This window comes from Danio rerio, chromosome 20 (genome assembly GCF_049306965.1).
Source record: "Danio rerio strain Tuebingen ecotype United States chromosome 20, GRCz12tu, whole genome shotgun sequence".
NCBI classification, from domain to species: Eukaryota; Metazoa; Chordata; class Actinopteri; order Cypriniformes; family Danionidae; genus Danio; species Danio rerio.
Genome location: NC_133195.1, coordinates 23,968,231 through 23,986,276, shown reverse-complemented (window position 1 = coordinate 23,986,276; position 18,046 = coordinate 23,968,231). Strand labels below are relative to the sequence as shown.

At 38.9% G+C, this 18,046-nt stretch overlaps 1 protein-coding gene across 2 annotated transcripts in view; it reads right to left on the bottom strand.

The window, feature by feature from the left end:
- Window positions 1–18,046, bottom strand: part of jag2b (jagged canonical Notch ligand 2b) — an 84,442-nt gene that overhangs the window by 34,497 nt on the left and 31,899 nt on the right. For both annotated transcript variants that reach the window (XM_005160485.6, NM_131862.1), the window contains 5 exon segments: window positions 13,568–13,825; window positions 10,779–10,839; window positions 3,292–3,422; window positions 2,590–2,709; window positions 1,038–1,151 (listed from right to left, as the gene is read on the bottom strand). In XM_005160485.6, the coding sequence (XP_005160542.1) occupies window positions 1,038–1,151; window positions 2,590–2,709; window positions 3,292–3,422; window positions 10,779–10,839; window positions 13,568–13,825 (684 nt within the window).

Sequence of the window (18,046 nt, the reverse complement as noted above, 5' to 3'; positions counted from 1 at the left end):
TAAAACAAAAAATAACCTACTGTTAATTGGCAGTACAATTAAATGGCTATAGAGAAAGAGTTGGTAATGGTGTCAGCGTTTTCATCAGTGAAAGCATAGGCTTTTCTTTATGCAAGACAGTAACGCGATTAGAGTTTGATATAATCCAGGTCGCCAGGTTAGCTGCTATAAGAACACAAATCGTTACAGTTTTAATACGGCCACAAAGACACAAAGAACTGAGCAGCAGCCTTTTGTAATTTGGAGGAAAATAACAGGAAACAAAAACAAGAGAAATTCCTCCCTCCTTTCTTCTCCCTTTAGTCTTATACATATATTGTTGTGAATGGGGTGGAGCGGGGTGTGTAAAAGGGTCAGACAGGCAAGTGAAGAGAGAAGAGATGGGGGAAAACCTTTATGGGCGAAATCGTGGAGGGAGGGAGGGGTGAAGCGAATGTCCAAATTCCAGCAGGGGACCCTACTGTTGCTATGACGATGGAAACACAGCCCCATATGTGTGGTGGAAGAAACCGAGGAGGTAGGATGTAGAGAGAGTGTGAGAAATACCAAAAAATTAAAACACTGGGCATCCTGGAGGTGAGAAACGGATTCGCAAACGATCAAATTTGAGCTCAAGTGGGATGCTTTGTCAAACGGGAGGGGTGGAAGAGGAAGGGTAGCCCATGCCACACTGCGTTCTCAATTTGTGAAGCCAAATGCTAGTTCAAAGCGAAGACAGATTATGCAAATCCACCCCCCCTGTCTCAGTGATGGGTATCACCAGGCTTTAATCCTGGACCCGTAACAGCTCAAACTCATCGGCCCCGTGAAGGGACCCTGCTGTGCTGCCAAGATCCAGGACTGGCTTCCCCTGACATGTACCTGACACATCCCAGCATGACGAGCAGCCAAGCAGCACTCGGGCAACAGCATCTGGACACATGTGGGGAGGGGACGGGCGTCTGTGCTCTAGTCTAAGTCTATAACTAGGTCTCCAGACTGAACAGATTGACACACAGAAGAAGTCTGAGAGGAAGGTGCACAAAAGCTTCACGTACCTTTAGCGCAAGTGGGACCCTCCCAGCCTGGTGGACAGTGGCACTCGAATCCGGTCGGGACTTCATGACACGTGCCTCCGTTTGCACAGGGGTTTGATACGCATGCATGTTCAGCTGCAAGAAATGCAATGATGTGTTTGATATATTTATTGTTGACGACTATCATTGAAAGCTACAACAATTAACACTATATCAAGTGGAAAATACCATACACGCGTAAATCAATCCTCCATATTCCCCTGCAGTTTTACACTTATCCACTACGACTGCTTCCATTCATTTATCTATGAATCCATCAGCCTATCCATTGATTTGTAGAGATGTCCAAATCCGGTCACATGATCGGAAATCGAGCCCAATCACGCAGTTTCAGACTAGATTGAACGTTACCTCCTGATCAGGACTCGAGTATATATGTACATACTGTATATATTCTCATTTTTTACAGATCATAGTTTTCCGATGGCACAGAGTTAGTATTATGTCTTGACTTCACACAGAAACAGCAATGCGTGCAGCATGACATCACATTGTTGCAGAGACGCTATTGGTACAGAGATTTTACCGTCTTTACTTTATCACCACAGCCACGTGTCAGTACAATTATAAAATAAGATGGTTTAATCATGGTTTATGGATGCTAAATCAGGTTTAACATAACAAATATCCATACAGCAGTGGATAATAATGTGTATCTGGTCATGAGTGTATCATGAGTGTATCTGTGACTCATCATTGCAGAAAGGCTTGACTTGACTCCACAACAAATACATCAAATAATCATTGGGCAAGTTCTTACTTTAGTATTTCTCACAAACGTTACAAGAGATCTGCTTCCTTTATGTCTGTCACTGTGCTGTTTATATGACGCAGCCGAGGTGGAAATTGAGGCACACTCTGACAGCCACGTGGGAACGGTGGGTGAGGAAAACTAGCATTAAAGGCACAGGCAATAAAAACAGCTACATTTTGTTTAGAGGAAAAAAAATAAATAAATCACATTATTTTAAAAAGTATAATAAATAATCTGATGGGTGTTTTGAGTTGAAACGTCAGACACATTTTGGAGACACAAAAGAATCATCTTGAAAAAGAGGTAAAATAGGTGCCCTTTAATAGTTTTGTATGATTATTTTGTTTTGTAGATTGTGTGCAGATTGTTTTGTACACTGAATTCTCAGTGGGACTCTTCCTGGCTAAATAAATAGATAACTCATCTGCCCATTCATGTCTTTAATCCGTTTTCTATTTATTCACCAAACCCCCCTTTTGTAACCTATTTTTCTATTCATCTATCCATTGATCTCTACATCTATTTATGCATCTATAGATTCATGTATTAATTCATTCATCTACTTATCCTTTCAACACTCCATGTCTTAAACTCATTTACTTATCCATTCATTCCATATTTTAAATGGCTCAATCTGTCCACTAATCAATACTCTAATCTCTACATACGGATGCATCCATCAATTTCCATTCATCCAATATTGCATCCCTTCAGTGGTCAATCAATCCACCAACGCCTTCATTTATCCATCAATCTTACCTATCTCACAGTTCTTGCCAGAGTAGCCTTCGGGACAGGCACAGTTATATTCATCCGGTTCAGAGTTCATGCAGGTTCCACCATTGACACAAGGATGATGCGTGCCGCAGTAGTTCAGATCTGAAGGGACACAAAACGCAATGAATGTCTTTACTTTCATAGGCAATGGGGCAAATAAAGACTAACCCTGTATTTGTAGAGTTTGTTTAGTCCTACATTTACTGAAAACAGTTGGCAAAACTATTGCTTGGCTCCCAGCAGGCCTTGTAAGGCAAGGCCGAGCACATAAAGGCTAGTAAATAAATAAACAGAACTGTAGGCACCTCTCAGCTGCTTCTCATTCCTAAGCACCTTCCAGGACATACGCTGACCGACGGATCAGATATCCGAGCGCCACTCCAATCACAACCACAATATCCAGAGTACGTGTTTGTGTGTGCGCGTTGTCACATGATGCGCAGCCTGTGCTGACATCGCAGCCAACAAACCAGCTCAGTGTAAGATGCTGTAATTCTATTTAACACCATGATATGAATTCGCTGCCTTGGCACCTCCACGGCTGCATGTTCACAGGCTTAACCAAATCATTCTGATCTACTGCTGACCATTTTTATGGGTCAATTCCAGGTTGACCTCAATTTTTCAAAACTAACTAGGTCACATTTTCAGCATCAGTGTGTCAGCTGCATTCAGGACCCTTACCTTTATCGCAGAGGAGGCCGCCCCAGTTCTTCTCACAAGTGCATTGCCAGGGCATAACACAGGTACCGTGCAAACAGCCAGGATAAGGTAGACACTCGTCGCAGAACTGCCCCTGCCAGCCGTAGTTGCACCTGAAAACCACATGACCTTGTTAATGCTTAAAGAGCTGTACAACTGTGACATCTTAATGACAGACAGGAATAAACATACAGCTGCACATCTCTGCGCTGACACCTAATCTTAGGACAAGGCGACATTCCGGGCGACAAAGGTTAAGAACACTTTCGCGATCGTGCACAGATGCATACTCCCCCCTTCGGACGGTTGAGTCGCAGAGGGAAATGCTGCAGAGGGGTTAACTAATCATTGGTTTACAGCAACACTCCGCTATTCCAAGGCCAGTGGTGCGCTCTCGCCATCCCCCACCACACCCCTCACCCAGCTGTCTTGTCATTTCTGAGCAGGCTATTTTAAGACGGCTCTCCTGCAGAAGAGGTATGGCCTAACTCCAGCTGCCAAGCAGAGAGACGCTGTCTGCATATTTCGACCTCAGCGCAAGGAGGGAGACAGTAATGGGTTCGATTGGAAATACCACAAAACTTACAGTGCTTCTACTAATAATAAAAGTATGTTTGACCTTTAATATATGAACATTTTATTGCAAATGAAACTTCATTCATTAACAGCATGTGTGCATTAGGTATTATGAAATAGCTATGAACAATACATTTCAAAATAACTGGACTAACATTAGCTTACAACAACTCTACAAGCATTTAAGGTAAAAAGCAATGATGTTTACTAAATACTAAATAAGGCTTGGAGGAGGTGGGCGAAGTGGATTTGGCCACTGCATACACACCTGGCACATTCTCCGCATGGAGGCCTTGATCCAAATCCACTTATAACATCTCCAATGAGGTCTCTGAAATAGCCCCCTAGATCTGTACCCAAGGGGCAAGCCAGAGGCTGGATTACTTACACCAGAGTGCACACAGCCTCACGCTGCCCAGTAACAACCTTACTAGTATTGTATGAAAGAGCATGTAGGCAGCAGAGTGTGTGGGGAGAGTCTGAACCCTGCCTGCGCATGGGGGCGTTCAGCTCTGCTGAGCGCTGCCAAACATAAGCTCGCTCACTAACTCACTCCAAACAGAAAGTTGCATTGCATCGACTTTTATGTGTCAGGACATGTCCAATACAACCACCAAAACTTAAATCATAAATCTGTTGCATAGGCTTACAGTGGCTCCATGAATTTATTATTTTTATTTTTTAAAAATGTCAACCATACTATAATGGACTTTGTTTACATGCCTATCTGGTAATTTTATTATGCTTAAAAACAGATTTTGAGGAGAAAATGTAAACAGCAACAGTGCTGTATTTAAACATATAGTGTAACAAATATGTGCAAGTAAGTAATGTGTATTTATGTAGTGCATTTACATAGACCCAAATTGCTTCGCAATCATGGGTGGGTGGGGGGGGGGGTCCTCTATACACACCACCAGTGTGCAGCATCTACTTGGATGATGCAACAGCAGCCAAATATCAATGGCACCAGTGCGCTCACCACACACACCAGCTATTGGTGGAGTGGAGAAACAGTGGTACAGTCAATTCGGTGGATGAGTATGATTGGGAGGCCAGAATGGTTAAGGGCCAATTGAGGGAATTTGGTGAGGACACCGGGGTTACACCCTTACTCTTTACGACAAGTGCCATGGGATTTTTAATGACCACAGATAGTCAGGACCTCGGATTAAAGTCTCATCCGAAAGATGCCGCCCACTGACAGTATAGTGTTTTCTTCATTTTACTGGGGCATTAGGACTCACACAGAACAAAGGTTGAGCGCCCCCTTCTGGCCTCACTAACACCACTTTAAACCGCAACCTAGTTTTCCTGTGTGGTCTCCCATCCAGGTACTGGCCAGGTTGAGCCCTGCTTAGCTTCAGTGAGTACACTGCAAAAAATGCTTTTCATACTTGGATTTTTTGTCTTGTTTCTAGTCCAAGTATCTAACAATTCCTAAATCAAGAAGAATTTTCTAGACAAGCAAAACATGCTGTCTTGTTTTGAGAAATAATATGCCAATATTAAGTGAGTTTTTCCGTAAAACAAGCTAAATAATCTGCCAATGGGTTAAGCAAAATAATCTTACGTCAAAAGAAAAAACAAGATTAATTTGCTAACCCCATTGGAAGATTGTTTTGCTTGTTTTAAGGAAAAACTCACTTAATATTGGCATTTTATTTCTCAAAACAAGACAACATGTTTTGATTGTCTAGAAAATGCTTCTTGATATAAGAAATTTTAGATATTTAGACTAGAAATAAGACAAAAAATCAAAGCAAGAAAAGCATTTTTTTACAGTGTAACCGGTCTTGGCCTGCAGGGTGATATGGCTGAGGCCCACGTGACAAACTATCCTTTAAAAAAAAAAAAAAAAAAATTCATATTTTTGCCTTACGATAGGACAGTGCATTTTAACAGAAAGTGAAAGGGCAAAGCCTGTTGAAAGCAAGACTTAAATGATTAGCTTAAGAAGCATAATGGCTGATGCTAATGCTGTCTCTATAGCTGTAGACAGGTAAGGAGAAAGTCGTGTGATTGATTCATCTGACCTAGTTAGTGATACAAATTTTTCCAATGGTAAGAAATGCATTCATTTTATTATCCCATAGTTAGAAAATCTCTGTAAAGGGAGGATGGGATCGTGAAACGTCCTCAAGTCAGGATACAAACTTAGTTGCACTATTTGTCAACGCACTGGCCCCATCCTTGTTTTCTACAGTTACAAAGCATATATAAAATCCAGTCTTCTTGCTTGGTTAGACTTTCATTTCCTTATCTCTATTAGTAAGCAATGTCTGTAAAATATTTGTGTAGTGTTGAACAATCTAACCAAACAGAGGTATATCCGTAGGTCTCTTTATGCAATGGCGAATAAGAGGTGTTATGTTACTATTATGTCATATTATGTTAATTCTCTTCTATTATAGTTCTATTCAGCACGCTACACACTAGCAAACAAAGTTCAAATGCTGTGAGAAATTCATGCTGCAATGCAGAGCACTAAATAAAGCATTACAGCTGTATAATTGTACGTATTACAGTATTACAATGAAACTTTGTGAGTTCCCAATAACCTAAGATGAATGACAGCTTTGCAGAGATTATAAGAACAGCACACTTTCTATGGTATAATCCATTTGAAATTAATTAATTTATCAAATCATCCTCAAAACTGTAATGATCGACATACAGTAGCAATAACAGTAAATCCAACATTGTCTCTTCCCATAAAGTAAAGTGTACTACTTCAGTTAAACAGGTGAAAAAGAAGCAGGTCTGACCTGGAGTTATTAACTAGAAATAAGGACTAATTAGCATATTCAAAGCATACTCAACACATACTATATGAAGATAGGGTATAAAATTACACATGTAAATTTATTATCATGAGGATAAAATAACGTAAAAATGAAACCAAGTCTATACTTTTAGGTTTAGCAATAATAACCCAACGATTCTGCAGCCCACTAATGTATCCACTGGTTAACTGTGATTAAACTCTGACAAACTCAGTCCTCTAGTCTCCACCTCCTTCCTTCCCAGGACTATCAAGCTAGTGACGGCAGGAAAGCGAGTCACTACATCCTGCTGGGGAGTGAGGCTTACAGAGCTTCCCAAATACTTCAACTCTGAAATAACCTATTGGCTTCTGTTTTCTAGCCAGGAGCTCTTTCTTACAGGCCATCCAGAGGCTTGAGTACATGGTGTCCTTAGGCATGTTTTTAGCCCACTGTCCCTTGAGGCACCACTCTTGGCCTTTCTAAAAGCCTGACACAGAAAATTCCCATGTCCTTTTTAACCACCCAGGTCTCACAGCAGGTAAAGAAGCGGAGAAGAATGAAGGAAGGTATCTGTTCTCTGCAGTGGTGAACACTGGAAAAAGGATGCCTCTATTTGTTGTAAATAGATTACAGCATGTCATCATCACTATTTTCGTGATATTGGACTTAGTAGGGTTGAAGGTGGCATGGGGAAAAAATGGCTTTCTTCATGCCAAAGACTGGAAGCTTTTCCTTTGGCAAAGGAAGAGGGCAGAGCCAAGCTACAGGAAGAGAATGTGAGGAGAATGTGATGTGGAATGGTAAGGTGGATTTCACGCTGAGCTCCAGCACAGGAAGCATCAGAGTTTCCTGTGACAGCAAGAGCAAAACACCACCATTTCACATCCAAAACACAAGGCATGATGGGACACTGAGATTTGGGCTTTCTTGAAGCAACCAAAATGTGTTCTGTATTATTGTGAGTTCAATATACTCAACATTAGGTCCTTGAAAAAAAGAACACAAAGGTCCACAGATATAAATTTCTAGTCTATTTTTTTGATCACTTATTGTAACTGCTGTTACATATACACTGTGGTATTATATGACAAATTGTGAAGGGTTTTCAAACTGTTAAAAGGTACAAAAACGATTAAAGATATGTCATATTAAACTTGTACATTTTACCATCTTCAAAACACAAATTTTAGTAAAACCTGATTTGTCATTCGACCAAGTTTTCAAAAAGAGATCTTTAAAGTAATCCATATAAACTAAGCAGTTAATGTCTGAAGAGATATGATCCTTTTACAGAATGAACCAATTTAATTTAGTCATCATTTAGCCAGCATAGAAATATTGATCAATGCACATGCACTCGCCGGCCACTTTATTAGGTACACCTTACAAGTACCGAGTTGAACCCACTTTTGCCCTCAGAACTGCCTTTATCCTTCAGGTCATAGTTTCAACAAAATACTAGAAATATTCCTCAGAGATTTTGGTCCATATTGACATGATAGCATCAGGATTTGTCCGCTGCACATCTATGATGCAAATCTCCTGTTCCACCACATCCCAAAGGTGCTCTATTGGATTGAGGATCTGGTGACTGTGGAGGCCATTTGAGTAGAGTGAACTCATTGTCATGTTCAAGAAATCAGTCTGAGATGATTCACGCTTTATGACATGGAGCGTTATCCTGCTGGAAGTAGCCATCAGAAGATGGGTACACTGTGGTCATCAAGGGATGGACATGGTCAGCAACAATACTCAAGTTCGCTGTGGCGTTGACACAATGCTCAATTAGTACTAATGGGCCCAAAGTGTGCCAAGAAAATATCCCCCACACCATTACACCACCACCAGCCTGAACCTTTGAGGTTACAAGGCAAGATGGATCCATGTTTTCATGTTGTTGATGCCAAATTCTGACCCTACCATGCTAATGTCACAGCAGAAATTGAGACTCATCAGACCACGCAATGTTTTTCCAGTCATCTGTTGTAAAATTTTGGTAAGCCTGTGCGAATTGTAGCTTCAGTTTCCTGTTCTTGGCTGACAAGAGTGGCACCTAGTTTGGTTTTCTGCTGCTGTAGCCCATCCGCCTTAAGGTTCGACATGTTGTGCATTTAGAGATGCTCCTCTGCATTTCTTGGTTGTAACAAGCGGTTAGTTGAGTTACTGTTACCTTTCTACCAGCTCAAACCAGTCTGCAGTTGGACCTAATAAAGTGGGCGGTGAGTGTGTATAGAGAACACAAAATATGTTGTAAAGTGTGTTTCCTATATAGTGTATTTATTGTGTATGGTCGTAAACCCAAAGCTCTTTTCAACGGTGTGAGGGGCAGTGAGACTGTTCAACAGTTCTGTCAGAAGTTTTGATGAATTGACATTTAAATGTATACAATGCATACAGTATTAAAAATGCTGTATTGTTAATGCTAGTTAAAGTATTTACTAACATTAACAAACAATGAACTATACAATTATTAAAGTATTTATTCATCTTTGTTAATGTAAACAAAGTTTTTTAATTGCTAGTTTCTTTTTAAATCACAGTACATTAATAATGTTAACTTGCAAGAACTTAAATTTTAATATTGCATTAGTAAATGATTAGTATTCTTCAGTCTTTGTCAGTAAACAACTTGTTTAGCATTAACTAATACATTCCTGTGTTGTGTGACTATTACTTTTTTTCTTTTAGTAGTTCAATAGCACTCTCTCTCTCTTGTCCTAGTTGGATTTATACAGTGGCTCCTCATGGCTCACGCTGCCCAACTGTTTGCAGTGTCCCTCTCTGACGTCATTACATGGTCTCCAATGCAGCCGCTGCCACAGTGGCATAAAAGTGATGACAGGATGCTACTTAGGCCCTCGGGACACTTAAATTTTTGTGATGTGTCAGTGAATTCGCAAGTCATTTTCAGTGTGTGTTACAGTTTGGTACTGTATACGTCCACTTTTATTTGTCTATTATTATTATTTGTCCATTTGTCTACCATCAGTGTTACACACATCTGAGGTTGGAGAGTGGGCCAGGTAAGAATGTCGTGCGACATCCATTGTGCACACATAGGCTTTGAATATGACTTTTGTTAGACACACTAGGCTTTTTCTCTTACCTTAGTGTAGATTTTCTTCTCTATATTGATATATTTTTCTTTTGGATTGTTAAGGTAGAGGTTGGGCCAGTAGAATGGCTTGTTTTGTTTCATTTATTTTTATTGCTTGGATGCCGCCCGCATGTCATCTCTCCAATTCCTTCATCTATCTGTTCAAAAATTTTGTTTCCCATTTGTTGTCTGTCAATATATTTTTGTAAATATTTACTGTTTTTTTTCATATACATATTTTTGCACTTATTATTATCATTATTTTTGTAAATAAACTCACTTCATTGCATTTAGTTAGTCTTGGTATTTTGTCCTTCACTTGTTGATATTGTGTGTTTGCTTATGTGTTTCACCCAAAATTAATGTTAATCTCTTTCTCCTGCACTGACAATCTTTAAGATTGTAAACATTGCAACCTCATTGTAAAGTGTGATCCAAAAGTCTTTATTTTGTTTTAAAGGGCCATGAAACCCCCTCGTTTCAGCAGGGTGTTTTCACACCTCTACTTTGGAAAAAGTAAGGAAAATGGGCGTGTCCAGCTTTGTTTAGGGGGGAGTGTCGGAGAAAGAAAAGAGGCATGGTGTGGGAGTGTCTATTTGGGCGCGCTGACTTTTCGACATGTTTCTCGACAAAAAAATGTGTTTTGGTGTTTCGTGACCCTTTAAATATAATTGAAAATGCATTTGAGGCAATATGGAGGCTATAAAGTGTTTATCATATTTTTTTTTGTTTAGTTTTTGGTTAGCTATCCATTTTGAGCATGAACAACAGTGCTAGTGACGCCTTCAAGTATTTAATCTAATCAAATGACAATCAAATCATAACTTTTTAACGCTACAGCATGATTTTTTAAAAAGCACAATAAACAAAAACTGCTTGCGCAAACAATGTCCTCACTGCGCTAATTAATTAATAGCAAGGTAAACAAATGAAAAGACCTTATCAGCATGAGCACATATGGCCCTGCTGAAATTAAGGAGCTAGATTAGCCGGGCCAACCGACCATGAAATGATGCTCAGACACTTACTTGCATTCTCCAGGCACCGCACAGCCTCCGTGAATCAGATTACAGCCCTGCTTGCAGATCGCTGAGAGAGAAAGAGAGGGGAGGAGGGAGGAGAGGTCAGTCTTGTTTGTTTGTGTTGCCTTACAAGTGCGACAAGATAAATTCATCATGCTCGCCGTGACAGAAGACAACTTTATTGCTCAAACACACACATGCGCTTGCCCCCGTCCACCCCTGCTACGCCCACCTACTCGTACCCTCCCTCATTAAGATGGTGTCTGGTGATTTACTGCCTTTCTTTAGTGGTGTATATGCACACATACAGACTTATAGTGTTGGAAAAGAAAGGTGTTTAGGTTGCCTGCAGTGGTGGGTTGAAGAAATCAAAAACCCTAGCATCACCCAGATTAATTGAGCTAATGGAAAGTGTGACTCCAGAGGTGTCGTTTACAACACAATCTCACCTCCAGGCAGAGAAGCAAAGATCGCAGGGCTGTGAAAACACTGATAGCAGCAGGTCTCTTTACAGGGTGGTAAAGAGCCAGATTTAACAGGGTTCGTCTCGATGTACACTTCAAGACATTTGTCAGCCCTAGTTCAGCCGTCATCCTTCATCAAGGGCAATGTGGCTAATAATGCTTTGTAAGATATTGGGGAGGCTTGACCTTTCATTAAACTGCTAATTTTCTAAATTGATTTCCATTATTTTCACTGTACAGTGCTCAGCATAATTAAGTACACCCCATTTTAAAAATGAATATTTTTATCCATTTTTGAGAGACAATATTAAGTGTATTTTGGTTCATTTAAACAAAACAGATTTATTAAACATATTCATTTATTAAAATACTATTTTAGTCACCAAACATATTTAGAAATTGAAAGATAATTTAATTAAATTCAAGCAAAATATTGTGAAAAAAATACAGACTACAAAATTTCAAATAATTTTTCATTTTTTTGCTTCTCTAGATTTTTCCTCTTTTTAAAATTAGTATTTAATATTTTTCTATAACATATAAGTTTGGGTGTACTAGTTTTTGGACCATTATCTGAAGTCATTTTGTTAGATAAGCTTCAGATTTGTTAGATAAGATTCCAGATGTATATGCACAAATATAACATTGTATAGCTTCCGATTAAAAATAGGAATTTAAAAGATAGATTTGTGGGGGGTATACTTATATATGCTGAACACTTTATAATAAGAAGCTGTGATGGCCAAACTCACTTGCATAATTTGAAACAACAAGTTTACCGTTTAACTAAAATGATAGTTTACCCAAAGGTGAAAAATCTGTTATCATTTACTCACCATTTATTTATTTCAAACCTGTTTGAGTTGCTTTCTTCGATTGAACACAAAAGCAGAATGTTTGCAGAAAGCAGGAATCTCAATGGTTACAGGTTTTCAGCTTTCTTCAAAATATATATTTTTTGGGTTCGATAGAAAAAGAAATTCATAAAGGTTTGAAATTAAAACCCCTTGAGAGAGAGTAAAGTGAGTAAATGTTCATTTTGGTTAAAATTACTTGAAATAGAACAAAAAATGTAAATACAATTCATTATTAAAATAAATAAAAACAAACTATTGAATCAAAAATGACAAAAGCTAAAATAAATAAACAATAAAAACCTAGTACAATTATTTATAAATACATAGTATGTAATTTATTTATTTATTTATTTATTTATTTATTGCCACATTAGCAACTTATGGCAATTTCATGCCAAAATGCATACACATAAAAATATTAAATGATAAAAACAAATTCATATTACAATAAATAGTTACTTAGACAAATATATATAAGATAGAAATAAATTAAATGTACACACAAATGTTCAAAATTAAATATTTTTTCTGTTTAATTTGTGATAAATAATTTAAGATTCTTCCTGGTGGTACTTTTTTTTTAAAAGTCCAAAGTATTCACCTTATAAAAATGTTGTCTAATGGTATTCAAGTTCCACATTTCAACAAAATATGTTTTACGGTAAGAGCAGCCTGGCAGTAATTACATTTAGCTGGTGCTTCTTTATTCAGTAAATACAAATGAGTCAACCTAGAATGTCCAATTCAACATCTAGTATAGACAGTTTGATCATGCCTGGTCTCAAAACTATAATAAAGAGTCTTTTATTTATTTTTGCATTAATTTCAAGAAATTTATTATTAATGCAGTTGTCCCATTCCCTTTGCCATGTTTTGTTTATGAACAAATTAATTGTAGGTTTCAAGTCCTCAAGAGGAATTAAACATTGTCATTTTCAAGGAGATAGCCTGTATTGCTGCTTCATCTACTTAGTCTGTAATAGTATCGTTAATAGTATAATACACTATAAAAACAATGCTGGTGGCCTTAACCTTATGAGTCCATTGAACTTATATTGTGTTAAACTGATCTGAAACAGCTTGCAAAACTTATAAAATTACATTAGAACATGATTAACTTATTTTAATAAGTTACCATAACCTAAAAACATATGCTGTCAGGACTAATTGAACATATAATTTTTACAATGTATGTAACAGTATTGAAAACACTGGTCACGTGTTTTTACACAGACAAAATAATAACAAAGAACTTGAAGTATGAATATTATCCATGTTTTCTTCATTACTTTTTCCCACTACTGGGTTGCGGCTGGATGGGCATCCGCTGTGTAAAATATATGCTGGAATAGTCGGTGGTTCATTTTGCTGTGGCCACCCCTGATAAGGGACTAAGTCGAAGGAAAATGAATGAATGTATATAACTTAAAACTAAAATGCAAAGCACAAAACAAAGATGGTCAACGTCACCCACCTGTCCGACAGTCCTCTCCCATCCAGCCATCAAGACACACAATATTTCCAGATGGATCGCATCGGTAATGACCGAAGTAGTCATCTCGTGGGCGACACTGTTTGTTGCACTTACTCCCATAGTAATTCTCATCACACCTGACACGGATGCGGTACTCAATGTGGGCCGTGATGCCAGGGTGCCGGATGGACTGCCAGTGGTCGCCGGGGTTTACCATGCTTGCGTGAATGTGCCGTTCGATCAAATTTTCTTCACCATCTGCAGAAAAAGGAAATAATTAATTAATATACAACCTTATTTCTTTCTAGGTATGGGTCATGACGACAAATTAGCAATTAACATTTACTGTTTATTTTGCTATTTTAACATAGTTAAATACAAGAAAATGTAGCAATATATTACCTAATAAATGAAACAAAAAAAAATACACAACACGTAACTTACTTTTCCCGTTAATCCCCATGTGTGAGACAGAGCTAAAACTCATTTACACAACCAGTACACTGTGATGGCAAATGGGTGAATGTAGATCAGCTGTAAGACAGCAGACAGGACAGACCCTGATTTAAAGCTATAAACTCGCTAGTGACTCACACTGTCCTTTCTCTGCCAGCTTCCTGCCTCACAAATCCATTCAGACAAATCACTGCACAACAAAAAGACACTCACACATGAATGACACCACTGCCAAAACAAAGGGCTCTCAGTTAACCATCTGAAATCAAGTAATTTATTAGCTATCACTACAGCGTGTTTTCATTTCAACCTATCGTCTTGTTAAAGGGATAGTTCAGATGAAAATGAAATTTATGAAAATGATGTATTCCCCGTTAAGTGGGTTCAAACTTTTATTTCTTCCGATAAATAAAAAGAAGATATTTTGAAGAAATCTGAAAGCCTGAAACAATTGATTTTCATAGTAGGACAAACAGATAGTCATTAGCTATGTTTCTATCCAACTATTGTTCTGCACGTTTTGGATATGCCCTTAAAAAATAAAAAAATGAAAACAAATTTTGAAAATGCGCATCAAAAACATATGCACATAACTGAGTAGGACAAAAAATAAATAAAAGATGCGCATAATGGAAACACTTTTACCAAACATTTTCCAGTATGCACATAAAAAAAATGGTAAAGTGATTTTGTTGTAAGAGATCATGTGATAATAAAAAAATGTGTGTGAACGGACAAACCAGCAGGCTGAGCACATTGTAAAACATCTGATATGTTGTTTTGGTCATTCTAATGCTGTGTTCACACCACATGCTACGCACGGATAAATTCCCCTATTCGTGCGTAAATAGATGCAGGAACATTTTGGGTTTACTTGATTCATTCGCGTGTCAAATTCACTTCACAACACACATTTTCACAGTATTTCCTATAATATTTTTTTCGTCTGGAGAAAGGCTTATTTGTTTTATTTTGGCTAGAATAAAAGCAGGTTTAAATATTTCAAAACCTACTTTACCAATTCTATATTATTAGTTCCCTTAAACAACATATATTTTTGATTTTCTGCAGAAGAAACTACTGTTATACAATGACTTGCCTAGTTACACTAATTAAGCCTTTGAATGTCACTTTAAGCTGAATACTAGGATCTTGAAAAATCTCTAGTAAAATATTATGTACTGTCATCATGGCACAGATAAAAAAAATCTGTTATTAGAAATTAGTTATTAAATATGTTATGTTTAAACTGTGCTTTATAATAATAATAATAATAATAATAATACATTTTATTTAAAAGGCGCCTTTCTAGCAACTCAAGGACACCGTACAATCAACAAGAGCAATAAAACAACAAGAGAAATAATAAAATATACACAGCAATAGTGCAGATAAAATTAAGTATTAAAAGCCATCTTAAATAAGTGGGTTTTGAGTCTTGATTTGAACAGTGTGAGGGAGTCAATGTTTCTGATGGCAGGTGGTAGTGGGTTCCAAAGCCGCGGAGCAGAGCGGCTAAATGCTCTGTTGCCCATAGTTGAAAGGCGAGAAGAGGGAACAGACAAGTGGAGAGAGGAAGAAGATCGCAGGGTGCGAGAAGGAACAGAAATGTGGACGAGGGCAGACAAATATGGAGGGGCGAGATTGTGGATGGCTTTGAATGTTAACATCAAGATTTTAAAGTCAATTCGAAAATGAACATCTTCACTGTAAGAAAAACACTTCAGCTACAAAAGTCCTTCAGTCAAGAGAAATGCCGCTAAAAGAGAAAACTCCTGATTGGTTAACGTGAATTGAATGTCCGCTAAAGTTCAGACTTACCAACTTGAAAGAGTCGCATCATTCCACCACCTTATTCGTGCATATCACGCTGCAGGATGTCTATTTGCGTCTTTGTATCAACTCAACATGTAAATTGCTCGTGCTTGACAATTCTTCTGCGTCTGGTGTGAACGCAGCATAAAAAAACCTTAACCGTTTCAGTATTAATTGTCAAGAGCGGCTGTGCCCCACATCTCACGCCTTCTACCACCACTATTGGTTTATTACATGTCGGCAATGTCTTCTGAGATGCAAGTCATTTATTAAACGAAGAAAAGATTCACACAGATTCTCCTACTGCTGCCAATTCCATTTTTACGGTTGATTTTTGACACCAGTTTATCAGGGAGTGACAATTTTGTTCTCTTTGACTCATTGGATAGAAAACGCTGCTTTAATTGCACATCTTTTATGCATAATCCATTTTTGCACATAAATTTAATTTGAATCTTTGGATGGACACAAAGCTAATGTTTACAAGCTTCTAGCTTTCTTCAGAATATCTTCTTTTGTGTCCAACAAAAGAAACTCAAAGGTTTCAAACAAGTAAAAGATGAGTAAATGATGACAGAATTTTCAGTTTTCGTTGAACTATCCCTTTAAAACAATGGTCTCAAACTCAATTGCTGACGGGCCACAGCTCTGCAGAGTTTAGCTCCAACTCACACCTGTTTAATAGTCTCTAGTAGTCTTGAAGACCTTGATTAATTGATTAATTGTGCTTGACTGATTTCTGGAGGGTCGCAGCTCTGCACAGTTTTGCTCCAACCTTGAGTTTGAGACCTATTCTTTAAATTGTCTGCAATTATCATTTTTACATGTATTATACTGTAGGGCCTGAGGTGTGAGATGAGGTGATAAAATGTTCAAAATCTAAAAACTTTTAAGGGTTTGGACAGTAACCTCACCACAACTATCTAAACACACATCGAACACTCTTATCAACTGCATTAAAGCACCTCATCATCATTGCAGCAGCTTGTGCAAGCAATTTCTCGTGTGTTGTAGTCAAAAATGGAGTTGTTCTAATAAAAACACTGATGTCTGGCCGGAGGGAGGGGTGTGAGTTTGACTGCTGTTACCAGGGAGATCTGGGCAAGAGCAGCAGGCAGAGGAAGCCACTGGTCTCCATAGCCGGCGACTTTCAGCTCTTAGCCCAAGCCGTCCTTGAAAGACTTGTATCCCACCCTAGTCCTAATCATCAAGTACATTGTCCAGGTCCACGAGGACACGGACCCTCAGCACGAATCCCTCCTGCTACTGAGAGCGGTTAGCGTTCACATTAAGAGCTCCATTTTCCCAAGCTTTCCCAGCCTCTCTGCAAAGAAAGCAATCTTTATCGCAGTGGGATCGGAGACGGTGAACAATCACGGTGGAAACGGGGGGCCTGCGATTTCCTCTGTCCCGACGCGGACAGCGCGTCCGCGTCTTTCTCCTCTTGCAAACACACATGCGGGGCGCACATACACATACCTTCCTCCCCGTCCCCTGACAATGTCGACCGAATTAAGCAACAAAAACAGAAATAGCCCTGGCGCTTCCAGATAAAGAACAATGGAGCGAGCTTTTGCCGGCCCATTCTGCCCAATGTCTAAACACTGGGCAGTCCTGAGCCCTTCCTGCAGAGTAAACAATGCTACAGGACTTTTCCTGCGGCCTGCAGGGCCCTACGGGGAACACGTACACATGTGAACCACTCTGACAGATCATTTCAGGCATCGATGAAAAATGCATGCTTGCTAATTATATCGGTTCAACTAGAACAACGTCTCCAAGTGTCCAGGCTAAACTTTATTCGCCCCAGCAAAGGAATGAGAGAGATATTTTTTGCCCTTGGGTTTCTGACAGACAGACAAGGAGGCGTGGAGACGTGTCCGGTTTAAGAAAAGAGGTGCGGCAGCTCTGAGCGTTCACACTGCATACTAAACAAGTAGTATCAAACGGCATTGGAGAGAGGAGGATGCTTTTGTTGCCAAGCCTTGAGTGAGTACAGACTGCAGATAGTCGCATCAGACAGACCTTGGCAGCGTTTTCTCTCTATGACAAGATCATTAATGTCTGGCATGCCTACTCTACTATGGGCTCATGTGATAAATGAAGCCACTGTCTCAAACAGAGCCCTGCCAAGTCAATGAGGGTGCTCCAGATCATCAAAGGGAGCTGGTCAGTTTCAAGCATTTCTGATCAATGGTCACCATTGCT